This window comes from Vigna unguiculata, chromosome 2, assembly GCF_004118075.2.
Source record: "Vigna unguiculata cultivar IT97K-499-35 chromosome 2, ASM411807v1, whole genome shotgun sequence".
Taxonomy (NCBI): Eukaryota; Viridiplantae; Streptophyta; class Magnoliopsida; order Fabales; family Fabaceae; genus Vigna; species Vigna unguiculata.
In genome coordinates this window covers 32,566,826-32,583,531 of record NC_040280.1, presented here as the reverse complement: position 1 = coordinate 32,583,531, position 16,706 = coordinate 32,566,826, and the positions used below count along the sequence as shown (strand labels likewise).

The 16,706-nt window shown below is 36.1% G+C and overlaps 4 protein-coding genes across 4 annotated transcripts; 2 read left to right on the top strand and 2 right to left on the bottom strand.

The window, feature by feature from the left end:
• Positions 1–526: 526 nt before the first annotated feature.
• On the bottom strand, positions 527–2,617 carry LOC114171074. The gene is made up of 5 exons (XM_028056330.1): positions 2,201–2,617; positions 2,036–2,115; positions 1,521–1,596; positions 1,165–1,290; positions 527–1,076 (listed from the first exon to the last, which is right to left on the bottom strand). Exons 1-5 carry the CDS (start codon positions 2,516–2,518, stop codon positions 927–929), a joined length of 750 nt encoding a protein of 249 aa, XP_027912131.1. The 5' UTR covers positions 2,519–2,617; the 3' UTR covers positions 527–926.
• Positions 2,618–4,389: 1,772 nt separating this feature from the next.
• LOC114169620 (protein PLANT CADMIUM RESISTANCE 10) lies at positions 4,390–7,454 on the top strand. The gene is made up of 4 exons (XM_028054858.1): positions 4,390–4,517; positions 4,932–5,119; positions 6,459–6,685; positions 7,019–7,454. The coding sequence occupies exons 2-4, from the start codon at positions 4,939–4,941 to the stop codon at positions 7,187–7,189; spliced, it is 579 nt and encodes a 192-aa protein (XP_027910659.1). The 5' UTR covers positions 4,390–4,517; positions 4,932–4,938; the 3' UTR covers positions 7,190–7,454.
• Positions 7,455–8,333: 879 nt separating this feature from the next.
• On the bottom strand, positions 8,334–11,169 carry LOC114173219 (pentatricopeptide repeat-containing protein At1g71420). The gene has a single exon (XM_028057484.1). The coding sequence runs from the start codon at positions 11,033–11,035 to the stop codon at positions 8,732–8,734; it is 2,304 nt and encodes a 767-aa protein (XP_027913285.1). The 5' UTR covers positions 11,036–11,169; the 3' UTR covers positions 8,334–8,731.
• Positions 11,170–11,284: 115 nt separating this feature from the next.
• Positions 11,285–16,643, top strand: LOC114173787 (pentatricopeptide repeat-containing protein At3g18110, chloroplastic). The gene is made up of 4 exons (XM_028058388.1): positions 11,285–15,148; positions 15,219–15,419; positions 15,526–15,616; positions 15,847–16,643. The coding sequence occupies exons 1-4, from the start codon at positions 11,574–11,576 to the stop codon at positions 16,432–16,434; spliced, it is 4,455 nt and encodes a 1,484-aa protein (XP_027914189.1). The 5' UTR covers positions 11,285–11,573; the 3' UTR covers positions 16,435–16,643.
• Positions 16,644–16,706: the final 63 nt, after the last annotated feature.

Below are 16,706 nucleotides of genomic sequence, written 5' to 3'. Positions count from 1 at the left end.
AACTTTTTTCAATCATATTATTATAATTATTTATATGGAAACAATTATTAACACTATCTTAAACAGTCAAGATATTTTCATGCTAGATTACTTTTCACGCTAGATTAATTTTCATGCAAATACGAGATGAAAGGATTGAAAAATGAGAATGAAGCCAAAATTTGTCTGGTGGTTTTTTGTAAAATAACTTTACACTCAATTACGAAATTGACACAATCCATCATGAGTCTATTTTTCTAATTTTTCAAATATTTTTAAATATAACAATACTAATAATAATCTATAATATTATAACATAATCTACAACTAACTAAAGTCAAACACATTACACATCCAATGTTCACACTTAGTAAACTCTTGAGCTATAGCAAGATTAATAAAATTTAGATTTATTTAGTTTAGATCTGGACCCCAAATATTAAACCAAATGAAATCAACTACTTAGTTTCAATCGGATTTTCTTGCTCTGACAGATTGATACAAACCAATGGAAACCGCAATTATAACAGCTGGATATAGGATATAGTTGCAGTAGAAGAAAAGTACACGGCTTTTCCAATGCATAATCTCTGACATAGTATTATGTAGTCATCACAATAAATTCAACTGTTCATCACAATAAATTCTACAAAAAGAAAACTGTAAAAGACATCACCGAATTAATGAGACGAAAGAAAGGAAAAATTTTTGAGAAAAAGTGAGGTGGAAGAAGAATAAGTATACAATATTCTTGTTGTCTATATATGGCACCTTCAATATCATCCAGTAAAACCAGCCATGAAAGAATTCATCTCATGATGCCAACATGAAAACTGAGCAACATAAATTAAGACAATGCTATAGTTTCATTGAAACGCCTCAAAAAACTAAACAAACAGCTCAGGGGTACCAGAACTTGGCTTGATACTTGACTGAATTTTCCAAGTTCAGTGCTTGCTTCTTTCTTTGTCATCATCGTCCAAGTCTTCATTCAAGTGCTGACGGGGTTGCAAAGGTATCTGTGAATCTTCCCAACCTCCAATATCTCTTGATCGTTCTTGGGTATGTGGCAGGTTCTTCTTTTCCTTCTTGCTTCCCTTAATTCAGAACAATTGCAATCAATGTCAGTGAAAAATACACAACTTATTTGCAAAAAGTTACTATGTTAACACAGAAAAAGAGCACCTCCTCAGTCATTTCTTGATGCTGATTCACATGACTTTTTTTCCTATTATTTGATGATAGCTGATCTGCGACATTCCTGAATAGCTGAAACCCCTGAATATCTCCATTTCTAATGCTTGCTTCCAGCTGCAATGTTAATTATTCTAATCAATATGAAAACAACATGAGCTACAACATGGTTGGTATAAGCCAGAGTTTTAGCACTAGATATTTTCAAGTCTAGTCAAGTTCTAAAACAAATTTTTGCGGCCAAAATTTCAATTGTGAAATCAAATTTCAGTCGAGAAATCCAAGACTTGTAACTGGCATGGCGTGGGAAATGTACATAAAATAAAAGCATGATGATGAGCTCGAACCTGAATGTGAACGATGCAGAATAAAATGCTAGCAATAGGCAACCAACTTTCTTCAGGCGACAGTGATAGGTTTGACCTGATGAATTACAACCATTATCAAGTAAAATCAAAACCTCGCATAGAAGTAACACTACAAATCAAAGTAACACTACTAATCAAATGCTCTTTGGGGATACTAATTGTTCTCTGGCCATGCATCAAGTGAATAATACAAATATCCTGTTCGGATAAGAAGAGAAAAAAACAAGATAAAAATGAATTTAACTTCTTGCATAACCCGAATAAACTTATCATCTCAATTGTTTAACATAATTTAAATAATTTAAATTTGAAAGAGAAACTCAATTTCATTTTACCTTGTTATTTTTCTTCTTTAATAAAAGAGAAGTTAATCCACACAGAACCATAGAGTAAATGGTTAAAAGTTCTAATTAGCATTTGATAGCAATTGTAAAGAACAGAGTACGCGCAGTGTAAGAGAAAGAAATACAAGTTACAAGAAATGAGAAAGGAACCTGAGATAAGGAATCATATAAACAAGTGCGTAGACAGCATAACGTCGTTTGCCAGTATCGAGCCACGCGAAAACCCAACTCTGCAAAAAAAGTGAAGATTGTGATGACAGTATCACTGATAACGAAAAATGGAAGAATTGAGAAAGAAGAAAGAAGAGTGCATACGAGCCAATTGAAATAAGGGATGAAACTTAGAATCCCCATGACGGCGAGCCTTGCGTCGGTTGTGGTGGCGGCGGAGTCGGCGTCTTCGTCATCTTCCGGGGAAGCAGCGACGGGAAGAAGCAGAGAGGTGAACATGCAGGCGCCGATTGCGGCGGCGAAGGGGGCATCGTCGGTGAAGAGCGCCTTGCAGGTGTGGTTGGTGTTCCTGAAATTGGAAATGGGTGGGTAGGGTTTGAGGGGAATTGCGTGAGAAGGGTGTTTGAGAAAAGGGTGAAATTTGAAAGAGGGGTATGAGTGAAGAATGGTGGAAGAAATCATGGTGATGGATGATTCAAAATGATGCAGGTAGAACAAAGGAATAAAAGTAGAAGAACTACATAACTTTAGCGATTACAGTGAATGAATAAAATCCGAAAATATATTGATTTGAGGAAGATTTATAGAACTAAATGATACTATTTATTTATAATTCATGATTATTTATAGAAATGTATTATACCTATTAACTATCAACGCCATAAATAAAAATATGTTAATGGAATAATTAAAATTAATTCTGATTATCAATCAGGATTAAATCGATAGATTTAGGCTGTGTTTAGTTAAATAGATGGATTTGAGAGAGAAAGAGGAGATGAATTTGAATAGATTTGAGAGTGAATTTTGTATTGTTTTTTTTTTTAAGATATTTAGAGGTGATAGTGAGTAGATTTAATTGTAAAGTTTGTGAGTAATTTGATTGATGCGATAAATTAAAAAGAATGTTTTAATACAAGTAATAGATAAATTATTATATTGTCCTTTGTATAATAAATAATATAAATTGATATTTGTATAAGTTATAATTATTTTGTTATTTTTTACCATTAAGATTGAAAAATTTAATTATATAAATTAATAAAATAATATTTTTTGATATTATTTTTTAATAATGTTTGAAAACAATGAGGATCAAATTTTCGTAAAAATAGGATCGAATCCCTCTTTACTTTACACAGAGTCGATCCAATAAATATGGGATTTGATCCCTTCTAATGGTATGTACCTCATGGACTATTAGATTTGCAATACACCAAAGTAGTCTTCAAACATTCTCCCTCTGAATTCCGTAATCTTTTGTACTGCCAATACACAGTAAAGCAAGGTATGTAAAAATAAAAGAGTAAAGGTTAATTTAGTAACTGCAAGATGTTTATATTCAAATCTATTCAACTAGGAGGATGAAGATTTGGGTATCTCTCCCAAATCCATCGCAACATATGAACAATAATCTGTAGAAACGAATATGAGTATCACTCGCTCTCCCATCTGCGTCTATAGTAAGTCTTTAGAAGCGAACAGAGCGTTAGTGCGCTTATTCTGATTTGGTCGCGCAATTCACTCAAGCTTACTTCACCAACTGTTTGTTAAATCTCTACAAATTAGAACCGTAAAAATGGATATTTCGACCCCCGACTTGGCTCGATTCCTCAGGAGTTATCACTTAGGAAGTTAATTCAACTTGGCTTATTTATTAACGAGCCAACAAAATTTGAATCCGATCTGGTTTACCACAGATTGGTGAATTAAACGAGTTGGCTCACGTGTTCACTTAATTAAAAAAATACATTTTTTTTATTTTTTTGGTCAAAACTAAAATATAATTATAATTAAAATCAAAATAAATTTTAATACAATCCAAATACAAACTAAAATTACAAAAATACAAATTATCTATATGTTGGTTAAAAAAAACAACCTAATCTGACACAAGTGCAGAGTCTAATTTAAAAAAAAAAATATTTGTGTGATCCTTTATTTGCGGATTGGTGAACCAATAAAGCTCACCACGAGTTCAATCCGGGTGAATCGAGTTCTAGGTGGGTCGGGTCAAAAATCAACCCATATTTAAATTTGTAAAAAAGTTTCAACCCAACCAGATCTGAATGCATGATGAGCTAAATTGACTATCAAATTCTAAACCATTTTGGGAGCTCTACCAAAAATTAACATTTTGTATAAGAGAACTAGAAAAAAATAACTTTATAATGAATGAGATTTTGCATGTGTAAGTACACTTTTTATGATGATAAAAAATAGTAATGTAATTAAAAAATTGATATATCTATTATTACAATAAAAACCTAAATTAGACATTTACGTCAATTACACTTTCCTGGTACTTCTTTTAATGATAGTTTGTTTTATATACAAAGAAAAGAAAAAAAAACCATGCGGGTGTGAAGAAAAGACAGAAAGATTTGGGTTTTATCATCCCTGCAAGAAAAACTCACTATTTTAGTTCTACTCGATTGCTTCTCTTTCTCAACCTTCCAAGGTAAACCTATTTCTTTTTTTCTTCGTCAACGATTCACCCTTCCTTAGATTACCGATGTCTGTGTTTTGTAAGAACGAACATTTGGGTCAGATCTGATTTCGCCCAATTTTATGCCTTTGCTTTAAAATCACAATGAAAACTCAGCTTACAGTGTTTGTTCATTGTTGAGGTGCTATAAATCTGCAATGAGAACTAACGGGGCGCATTTTTTAATCTTTTATCGAAGATAATTTGAATTTCAACTGGGTTGATGCTAAATTTGTCTTTTTAATCAAATTTTGGAGCTTTTCGTCCTGGGTTGGATGCGATCGAGCTGGGGTTTATCGGTTTCACGCTGTCTTACCTAATTTATGTTGATAAAATGCTTTTAGAGAATTATTGGAAGAAATTTGATTGATTTGTTGATTTTTATAGAAGCAATATGAAGAACCAGCACGGTTATGTGCCACCTGCTTACATACCTTTGGGGCAGTCAGATTCAGAGGTAGTTCATGTCTCTCCGCTTCAGCGTGATGAACAACATCCTGATAGCAATGGATCAAACCAAATGCAGCCTCAGTGGTCTTCTGGAATCTGTGCTTGTTTCGATGATACGCAGAGTTGTATGCTACTTCCTTACCCTGTGACCTCATTTAATACAAAGGTGCCTCTTGACTATGTTTTGAGGAAATTTGGTTGTGTCTGTGTTCCTTTGATCGTAATCATGATAAGTATCATTTATTTTAAATATTAGAGAGTTCATTAGGTGGAGACTATTTTTTGCGTATCTTAACCATAAAATTAAAATGGAGTTGTGTAGTTAATACCACATAAGGCTGCTTTCTGTAACTAGCACATAGCATGAACTTCACAACATCATGTTTCTGTTGTTCTCTATGACAAATAAAAGGATCACAGCTGTTCTGTTACATAGTTCTAATTTCAAAATGCTGGTTTTGGGTTTTAACTTTGTATCATACTAGTATTTTGACCCATGCAATACACAGGATTTTTTAGGAAAATATTAAGTAAATGTTGATTGATATGGAAATTAGAACTAATTTAGTAATTATAAAATCTATATTGTACTTTTTGCAATGAATGAACAATTTTATTATCACAACATGGATAATAAATAACAAAACTTAATATTTGAAGATGTTGTCTACAATGATTTGTTGATAATGTATAAAAGACATCTATCTTCTAGTTTCAAAATGCTGGTTTTGGGTTTTAACTTTGTATCATATTCATTTTATTACACCCTCCCTTTGTTTTACTCTGTATATGTTCTCTGAATATGGAAATTTCTCTTTATTCTGTGATAAAATCATTTTCTGTATAGCTGGATAGTATTCTTTCTTCAAAACCCTGAGAGGATTATTTTAGGCTACATTATTAAGCTTTTATTTTCTATCTTTATTGGATTATTTTCATGTTATTTTTGTAGGTGTTCAGTTAAACTACTATAAATGTATAACAGCTTAACTGTTGAAAATTTTGACTAAAGGTAGAAAACATAAAAGGAATATTGAAGGAGGTTGAAGGTCGTATTAGGATACAATAATGAGATCAGTTACGGTTGGTTTATGAAATTATGACACATGATCTTAATTTTTGTTAGTGTATTGTCAATGATAGAAGGTTAATACTATTGTTGCTGCTTGTGATGATGGTTCTAACCAGGATGAGGGATTATGTCAATGAAATCTTAGCATCCAACTGAGAAATTAAGAACAGCACACAGGAAACAATGAGGATCATGATGAAAAAGCTCTTAATTTTTTTTGTTTGTAGCACAATGTTAACCTTTATATTGTGTTTGTTGTCTTGCCCACACTAAACATCATAATTATGTGAACTTTTAGTGTTGTCTTGCTCTTCATGAACTTTTTTGTACATTCATGATAATGCTATTTATCATCTAAATTGATTGGCTGCAAACATTTATCATCTGTGCAGGTTGTATAGGTTGTCTTTGTCCTTGCTTTCTCTTTGGGAAGAATGCTGAAATTCTGGGTTCTGGAACTTTCCTGGGATCATGTGTTACGCACTGTATATTATGGAGTGTGGTTAATACAGCCTGCTGCTTATTAACTGATGGCTTGTTTTTGGGTTTACCGGGATGCCTTGTTTCGTGTTATGCCTGTGGCTATCGCAAGGCCTTAAGATCAAAGTATAATTTACCGGTAATGCTATTACAACTGTGCTTTACATGAATTCTTATTACATTTTCTCCCATTGTTGTTAGTGTTTGAAACTTTTGACAATTCTCTGCAACCTCTGGCCTGGAATTTGTATTTAACTATATTAACTAGAGATCAGGCAGCGGTTGCAAATCTCACCGGTGGTCGCAAATCTTACCTTAAAAGTTGATTTTATAGAATTGAGTTATTGAATTAGGTTTAAAATTTACTTTTTAACACTTTTTGAAGAGACTGATGATTGAACATTTGGTTGTCTCATAAAACTAATGGCAGTGATGATTGTATATGCTATAATGATGTTCTTGCCTTGTGCAGGAAGCACCATGTGGTGATTTTGTTACCCATTTTTGCTGTCATCCCTGTGCCATTTGTCAAGAGTATCGTGAGATATGCGAAAGATCTGGGAATAGTGAATCCACAAACTTGAAGCTAGCTGTAGTTACAGCTCCACCAATCCAGACAATGCAACCTGATTCCAAACAGTGATGAAGTTATACACTATCGTGTTTCTTCTCAGTTTTACCTTCTTAGTTCTCTTCTGGAAAAAAAAAAAAACTAGAACAATAGCATATAGCCATTTGTATATAAAAATTGAGTGCTTGTGATGCTTAGTTACATTACTCTTTTTGTGTCATATGTACCCTTTTTACACATTGAAAGACCAGTGAAACAACATATGCCATGGCATTACCTTATTTGTCAATATTGTAATCATTCTTACTTACAATGGAGTGTGTTTTAATTTGTACCCTTCTGGATCTTGATTTGTGGTTTTGATTTACGTTATTCATAATTGCTATGTCTTTTTGTGGGTAAGTTAATGATGATTGCTGCTATACAATTTGTTTTCTAGTTGGGATTCAAGAAACCCCAAACCATAGTTTGTGTTAGAATGCATTCACCGCACCAATATTTCTTTGGTTTAGTTAGTAAACATGCATTGAAAGATGTTATCCGTCAAGATTGCGGTGGAAAAAAAAGTTAGACATAAAATTATTTTTCTAAACTATTTTTTCCCTCTCTATCTACAATATTTATTGTTAGTATTATAATGTAATACTAATAAAACAAAAAGGTATAGTTTAACAATAAATAGTAAATGATATTATAACGTTATGTATACGAGATGAAAAGTTTAAAATTAATAATAAATAAAATTTCACTATTTATAAGAAAATTTTAGTATTTTCTATACACTTAAAGGGAGAGATAATTAACAATTTGTTCTTTGTCCATTTTTCTCAATCATTTGCATGATTTTTCCCGAATATTTTCATTTTACATGTTTTCTCTTTTTTTTTAACTCATTTTTTACTCTATGTTTCCATCCATTTTAATATTTATTTGTCTGTTTAAATTTTCTACTCATTTGAATTTTTTTTACTGATTTTTCCACTTATTTTCAAGATTTTTCTACATTTCGTTCTTGCTCATGTGTGTTGGTTTTGATTTCTCGCACAAAGTTGTGCGTGTGATCATTCAAATAAAATTTATATTTTGATAGTGTTTTGATTGCAGTACTCACTACACTAGCAATTAAGGTTCAACAAACAATCATTAAAAAGTAATCAATAAAGTTAAATAGATGGTTATACCCCAGAAATGTACAACACGTAAAAAGTCTGCGTGTTAGCAATTTAAACAATTTACATTTGTTTTATATTTATTATTACAATATCTACAATTGAAAATCAGAAAGCAGCAAATAGGCACGTTTTGCCCATATGCTGCTGAGATCAATAATGTTCTAATAAATACACAACAAAACATCACTCTATTAAGATATTTATGACATTATTCGATTAAAAACTCAGAATAATCACCTTATGTAATTACTCCGTTCTGATAAATATGAGGAATGAAGAACTGTTTTTCGATGTTCTCCATACAATTGCATTGATTGCTTCCTCAACTAAAGAAACTAGACCCAAAGTTTCCACCATTCAGACACAGTTGGATCTAGCTGAAAAATGCAGGTATTGAGCTACAAATAGTTATATCAGTCATTGGGAAAATGCAGGCCGTATTTTACCAATAGTCATTGCAAGAACATGTTGCATATTTGAAGTGGTGAAATCGGTTTGAATCTCTAACAACAATCTCCTTCTGAAATAGATGTGATGCTAATTTCATGAAGTTGTGGCAGTCAACACAAATACGAATATTCTTCATTATCTTAATGACATTCCCACCACAAGGCAAACTTCCTTCATTCATTATGGCAAATACCAATGCCATCTTCTCACTGTGATGAAGCAACTGGTTTTCTTTGTGCTCAACTTCGGTGTCATATAAGGCTAAGCTAAGCTCCGGCACATAACCCATCTCTTTCATTTTTCCAATCAATATCTCAAGCTGGCTTAATATGGCCCCTTTATGCGGATGGTATTGAGCACCAGAGCCAAATTCATGAACCTGCTTCCCAATCTCAACCCAACTTAATCCTGGTTCTTTTCTTACTTTATAGTTACTCATTTCCTTCCTAATCAAACAAGCTTCTGTAAAACTACCGGCAGAGGAATATACGTTTGACATTTGCACATACCCCATTGAATTGTTTGGTTCCAACTCTTGAAATTTCTCAGCTGCTAATTTGGCTAAGAGAGTCTCACCATGCTTCCGGCAAGATCCAAGTAATGAACTCCAAATCACAGAATCAGGTTTCATTGGCATTTTACGTATCAACTCCTCAGCCTCAATTATCTTTCCAGCTCTTCCATAAAGGTCAACCATGCAGGAATAGTGATCTAGTTGAGGAGCAACACAGTGATCAACAGACATAGAGTTAAACAATGTCACTCCTTCATCAACCAGTCCAACGTGACTACAAGCTGAGAGAAGGGCAACGAAGGTAGCTGAATCAGGACAGACATCCATTTGCTGGAAGAGCTCCAATGCATCTTTAGCTTTCCCATGTATGGCATAAGACTTGAGCATTGAATTCCAAGAAACCAAATCACGGTAGCCCATTTCATCAAATACTTGTTCAGACAAAGCTAACGAGCCACACCTCGCATAAGCATGTATCAAGGCATTACAAAGGACAGTATCTTCCTGAAACCCTTTTTTAATTATTTGTGAGTGAACGGACATGGCATGTTGTTCTGTAACAAAATATGCACAAGCTTTTAAGGCAATGGAGAATGTATACCAGTCTGGAAAATAATTTTTACGATGAAGCTGACAAAAAAGAAGGAAAGCCTGCTCAGGATCACGTTCTGCAAACACAGAAATAAGTGCAGTCCATGACACAATATCCAGTTGGGTACTTGTATCATTGAAGATCCTATAACAGTCAGAAATGGGACCTCCAAGATTTGCATAGGATTTTATCAATGCAGTTATCACTTCAATTTCTGTAATGAGACCGCTTTTAACAGCCAGACAGTGCAATTGAAAACATTTCCTGAGATTCACGTTAATGTTGTCAAAAGCACCACATTGATTCAGTGAAGAAAAGACACTGAGCAGCGTGGCACGATCAAACCCAATTCCATTGCAGTACATGTGTGTAAACAGGCGAATGGCTTTGTCCCCAAGTCCACGAAGTTGAAAACCTGCAATCATTGAATTCCAAGATATAAGATTTCGGAATTCCATTGACTTGAACATGGTCCACGCATCATCCGCTCTCCCATCATAACCTGCGGTGGAGCCAGAGTGCTTGCTATACATTGCAATAAGAGCATTTGCAACATATACATTGGCATCCAAAGAAATTTTCAAAGCAACTGCATGTACCTGTGTGCCATATTCAATGTTACGCTCCTCACAGGCGCTAAGCAAACTTGCAAAAGCAAATTCGTTGGGGCGAAAGTGAGCCAGCAAACCAGAGAAGAGAGAGAAACACTCTCTGATTAGGCCAGATTGGGCATACCCGGAAATGAGAACAGTCCAGGAAACAATGTTTCTGCGAGACATTTGGTCAAACACGTAGCGGGCATAGGATAAGTGGCCACACTTGCAGTACATGTTTAGGATGTGATTGGTGAGAAAAAGGTCATTTTGAATTGTGGGGTATTTCTGCAGCATGTAATGGTGCAGAGCCATGCCATGTTGGAGGCACTTCTTCTGAGCACAAGCATGTAACAGAGAGGCATAGGTTTGAAGGGACAGAGAACTGTGTGTGTAAAGAAGTGAAAGAGCTTCTTCAATGTTGCCTTGTGTGGTAAGAGCACGTATCTTTGCATCAATTTTACTGGGTAAGATTTCTGGTTCTGCATTTGAAGTACAAAGATTCCGCAACAGACAACGTTTGAAAAACAAATAACGCACGACCTTTCTGGAGCATAACATCAATGCAGAGAGGTTGCTGGCACCAACAAAGACCATCGTGCTTAGTGTTGCATTGTTAGTTGTTTTTCTAATAATCTTTTTGGTGAATTCCTATCAATTTCATTTTTTTGGGTTAGAACTCATCTTCAATCTATTGTAAATGATAATAGTTCCGAAATTCAATTAGCAAATAACTAATGAACATTTTTTCATAATATTTAGATTTTTTATTTGATTAATTGTTGTAATCTATACATATTTTTAAATGCCAAATACTAAACATGTGAAAAACCTTTTCTAAAGGAGATTTAAATTTCAGTTTGTCATGAAGTAAAAGACTAACCTTTTTTATTAAACTCAGCCATTAACTTCACAAATATCAAAATATCTTTTTTCCTGGATAACAAACAGTGAAGAAGTGGTTCTAAAACTGTGATTCAGTTCTTCAACACATTTTCTGCTATTCTCCAATCTTTCGCATTTCTCATAACAACTCAAACCATAAATGTTGCATTTTACGAAACCCGAATGAATGTACAGTGTGTCATACATGACCTGAGTAAGTTGCTCTTGCAACAGACACAGTGAGACAAACATGTCTGTCTCAGTCTCAGGTTCTCAAGTTCTAAGTTTTCCCTCAATTCCACGACCACATTCGAACCCTCCGCCCAAACCTGCTGCACTTCCTTCCTCTTCTTCACCTTCTACTGCTTCCCGTGACACTGAAACCGATTCCTCTTCAGAACCCAACGCCGTTAAGGCCGTCAAGTTCGTCTACGCCAGAGCTTCTCCTTCAATCAGATGGCCCCACCTCAAACTTTCCGAAACCTACTCTTCCACGCACACCCAATTGCCCCCAGACGATATTTTCCCCGCCAGAACTCAACCTTTCGACACCCCAGAGGAACCCCCAAAACCGGGTCGCATTGTTGTGAACGACGACGAGGCCCAAGAAGCCTTGGGGAGACGCAGCAGGACGAGGGTGAAAAAGATGAACAAGTTGGCGCTGAAAAGGGACAAAAATTGGAGGGAGAGAGTGAAGTACTTGACAGACACGATTCTGGCGTTGAAGTCGGAGGAGTTTGTGGCCGGTGTGTTGGAAGAACGCAGAGTTCAGATGACACCAACCGATTTCTGCTTTGTGGTGAAGTGGGTGGGTCAGCAGAACTGGCAACGCGCGCTTGAACTCTACGAGTGCTTGAATTTGCGGCACTGGTATGCTCCCAATGCGAGAATGGTTGCAACCATTTTGGGTGTGTTGGGAAAGGCCAATCAAGAAGCACTTGCTGTTGAAATCTTCACGAGGGCCGAGTCAAGTGTAGGGGACACGGTTCAAGTGTACAATTCTATGATGGGTGTGTATGCGCGCAGTGGTCGCTTCGAAAAGGTAAAGGAGCTGCTTGATTTAATGCGTGAGAGAGGATGTGTGCCTGATCTTGTGAGTTTCAATACTCTGATCAATGCAAGGATGAAGAGTGGTGCAATGGAGCCTAATTTGGCTCTTCAGCTTTTGAATGAAGTGAGAAGGTCAGGAATTAGGCCTGATATAATAACATACAATACCCTCATAAGTGCTTGTTCAAGGGAATCTAATTTGGAGGAAGCCATGGCGGTTTTCAGCGACATGGAGTCTCACCGGTGTCAACCTGACCTGTGGACTTACAATGCTATGATTTCGGTGTGTGGTAGATGCGGGCGTCCCAGGAAAGCTGAGGAACTGTTCAAAGAGTTAGAGTCTAAAGGATTTCTCCCAGATGCTGTGACTTATAATTCCTTGTTGTATGCTTTTTCCAGAGAAGGGAATATAGAAAAGGTGAGGGAAATTTGTGAAGAGATGGTGAACAAGGGATTTGGCAAGGACGAGATGACATACAATACTATCATACACATGTATGGGAAGCAAGGCCGGCATGATCAAGCACTGCAGCTTTATAGAGACATGAAGTCTTTTGGTAGGAATCCTGATGCGGTTACTTATACTGTTTTGATAGATTCACTTGGGAAAGCGAGTAAGGTCGAGGAAGCTGCAAATGTGATGTCTGAAATGCTGGATGCGGGAGTTAAACCTACTTTGCACACGTATAGTGCTTTGATTTGTGCTTATACCAAGGCTGGTAGGCGAGAAGAGGCTGAAGAGACATTCAATTGCATGCGTAGGTCAGGGATCAAACCTGATAATCTAGCTTATTCAGTCATGTTGGATTTCTTTCTGAGATTCAATGAGATGAAAAAGGCTATGGGGATGTATCATGAAATGATTCGCGAAGGTTTTGCACCAGATAATGGTCTCTATGAGGTCATGGTGAATGCACTTGTGAAGGAAAACATGTGGGATGTTATTGACAGAATTATTGAAGATATGGAAAAACTGAGAGGCATGAATCCACAAATTATTTCATCTGTACTCGTTAAAGGGGGGTGTTATGATCATGCTGCTAAAATGTTGAGAGTTGCCATCAGCAATGGCTTTGAATTGGATCATGAAATATTTTTGTCTATCATGAGTTCGTATAGCTCATCTGCTAGATATTCAGAAGCATGTGAACTTCTTGAATTCTTGAGAGAACGTGCTCCAGATGATATTCAAATGATCACAGAAGCACTCATCATTATACTTTGCAAGGCTAAAAAGTTCGATGCAGCCTTGGAGGAATACAGAAGTAAAGGAGGACTTGGTTCATTTAGAAGTTGTACCGTGTATGAATCTCTTATTCAGGAATCTATACAGAATGAACTCTTTGACGTAGCTTCTCAGATTTTCTCTGACATGAGATTCAATGGTGTTGAGCCATCTGAATGTCTGTATCAAGCTATGGTGTCTGTCTACTGTAGAATGGGTTTACCTGAGACAGCCCACCAGTTGTTGTATCATGCAGAGAAAAACGGTATTATACTTGATAATAATGTGTCTGTTTACATTGATATCGTTGAAACGTATGGGAAGTTAAAGATATGGCAAAAAGCAGAAAGCTTGGTAGGGGGTCTCAAGCAAAGATGTTCAAAAGTGGATAGGAAAGTGTGGAATGCTCTAATACATGCTTATGCATTCAGTGGTTGTTACGAAAGAGCTAGAGCTATTTTTAACACAATGATGAGAGATGGCCCTTCTCCGACTGTAGATTCTGTAAATGGTTTATTACAGGCTTTGATTGTTGATGGGAGGCTGAATGAGCTTTATGTGGTAATCCAGGAACTGCAAGACATGGGATTAAAGATTAGTAAAAGTTCTATTCTTTTGACACTTGAAGCATTTGCTCAGGCAGGAAGCGTATTTGAGGTACAGAAAATATACAATGGGATGAAAGCTGCTGGTTATTTTCCTACCATGCATCTCTATAGAATAATGCTTAGATTGCTGTGCAAATGCAAAAGAGTACGGGATGTAGAAACCATGTTATGTGAAATGGAAGAGGCAGGTTTTAAGCCTGATCTTCAGATTTGCAATTCCATTCTGAAATTGTATTTAAGTATTAATGATTTTAAGAGCATGGGTGTGATTTACCAGAAGATTAAAGATGCTGATCTCAAACCAGATGAAGAAACTTATAATACATTAATTATAATGTACTGCAGAGACTGTAGACCAGAAGAAGGTTTCTCATTGATGAATAAGATGAGAAGCCTTGGTCTGGAACCTAAGCTGGACACATACAGAAGCTTGATCACTGCATTCGGTAAGCAACGCATGTATGAACAGGCAGAGGAACTTTTTGAAGAGCTTAGATCAGATGGTTATAAACTGGACCGTGCTTTTTATCATTTAATGATGAAAATGTATAGAACTTCTGGTGATCATCTGAAAGCTGAAAATCTACTGGCCATGATGAAAGAATCAGGGATAGAGCCCACGACTTCCACTATGCATTTGCTTATGGTTTCTTACGGTGAATCTGGGCACCCTGAGGAAGCTGAGAATGTCCTTAAAAACCTGAAAACAACTGGAGTGGTTCTGGATACTCTACCTTATAGTTCTGTTATTGATGCATATCTCAAAAAAGGGAATTTTAGTGCTGGCATTGAAAAACTCACAGAGATGAAAGAAGCAGGCATAGAACCGGACCATCGAATATGGACTTGCTTTATCAGAGCTGCAAGCTTGTCTGAGCGAGCAGATGAAGCCATCATTCTTTTAAATGCACTCCAAGGTTCTGGATTTGATCTACCAATCAGGTACTGATTAGTTAAAGAATTTACTCTTTCATATTTGTCCAGTTAATAATATATACTAATTGTTCTACAGGCTTCTTAAAGAAAAATCTGAGTCACTAGTTTCAGAAGTTGACCAGTGTCTGGAGAGACTAGAACCTGTGGAAGATAATGCAGCCTTTAACATTGTCAATGCATTGTTGGATCTCTTGTGGGCATTTGAACTACGAGCCACTGCATCATGGATTTTCCAATTGGCCATCAAGAGAAGCATCTACCGCCATGATATTTTTAGGTAGGTATTCATTATAGGTACTTCTGCATAATTCTTAGCTGCAGTACACATTGTGTATCTCTTGTCACAATTAAAGTTCCTTATTGCTTATATCAATCAATTGCAGAGTTGCTGATAAGGACTGGGGAGCTGATTTTAGAAAACTATCTGCTGGTTCAGCTCTTGTTGGTCTTACGTTATGGCTTGACCACATGCAGGTGACTTCTCTTTCCCTTTCAAGTGCTTTCAAAATTGCTTACGTTATATTTTACCAAATTATAAGGTTGACTTAGTGGGGTAAAGTAGAGATTTAAGGTTGGTTTGGTTTGGATAGAACGGTGGAAGAGGTTGTCGGTTCAACTTTTCTCCTGACAAATACAATGTTGACTGTTCAAGTATTCTAGCTTCTATGTTTGACCTTAACATTGGAATGTTGGTTTGAATGCAGGATGCCTCTTTGCAGGGCTATCCAGAGTCACCAAAATCAGTTGTACTGATAACAGGAACAGCAGAGTATAACATGGTATCCCTTGACAGCACAATGAAGGCATACCTTTGGGAAATGGGGTCGCCTTTTCTTCCTTGCAAAACACGACAAGGTGTTCTTGTAGCAAAGGCTCACTCCCTCAGAATGTGGTTAAAAGAATCACCATTTTGCTTGGATCTGGAGTTAAAAGATGCCCCAAATCTCCCAAACTCAAATTCAACGCGGCTTATTGAAGGATGCTTGATAAGACGTGGCCTTGTTCCAGCATTCAAGGAGATTACTGAGAAACTGGAAATAGTGAGTCCCAAGAAATTTTCCAAATTGGCTTTGTTACCTGATGATCAGAGAAGTAAGACCATTGAAGCTTATACTGAAGGGAGGAAAGAGAAAATGGAAAAAATGAAGAAAATTGTTGACCCCAGAAGGCTGAAGAGGATCATGAAGATCAGAAGCATTAAAAGAAGGAAATATTTTCGGGAAGCATCGATTCCAAATGCAATTGGGAAACAGAGGACTTTCAAACCACTTGGTACCGAACGACTGTCATAATGTAATGCCACAAACTCTGCATTTTGCAAGCTTACGTTGTACAGATAGCGCTCTACCTTATACAAACATGAAATGTTGACAAAAAAAGAAAAAAAAAGTTAAATGTTATTTCCATTCCATTACCCAAATGTTCATTCAAAGCTCATATGTCAGAAGAATTCACTCCTTCACCAAATAAGCTTAAGTGTTAATGGGAAGAGTTGAATCCATGAACTCTATCATTTTTCCTTCTAATTTTACTACCAAGTCTATCTTTCTTTTTGTTCTAGGCT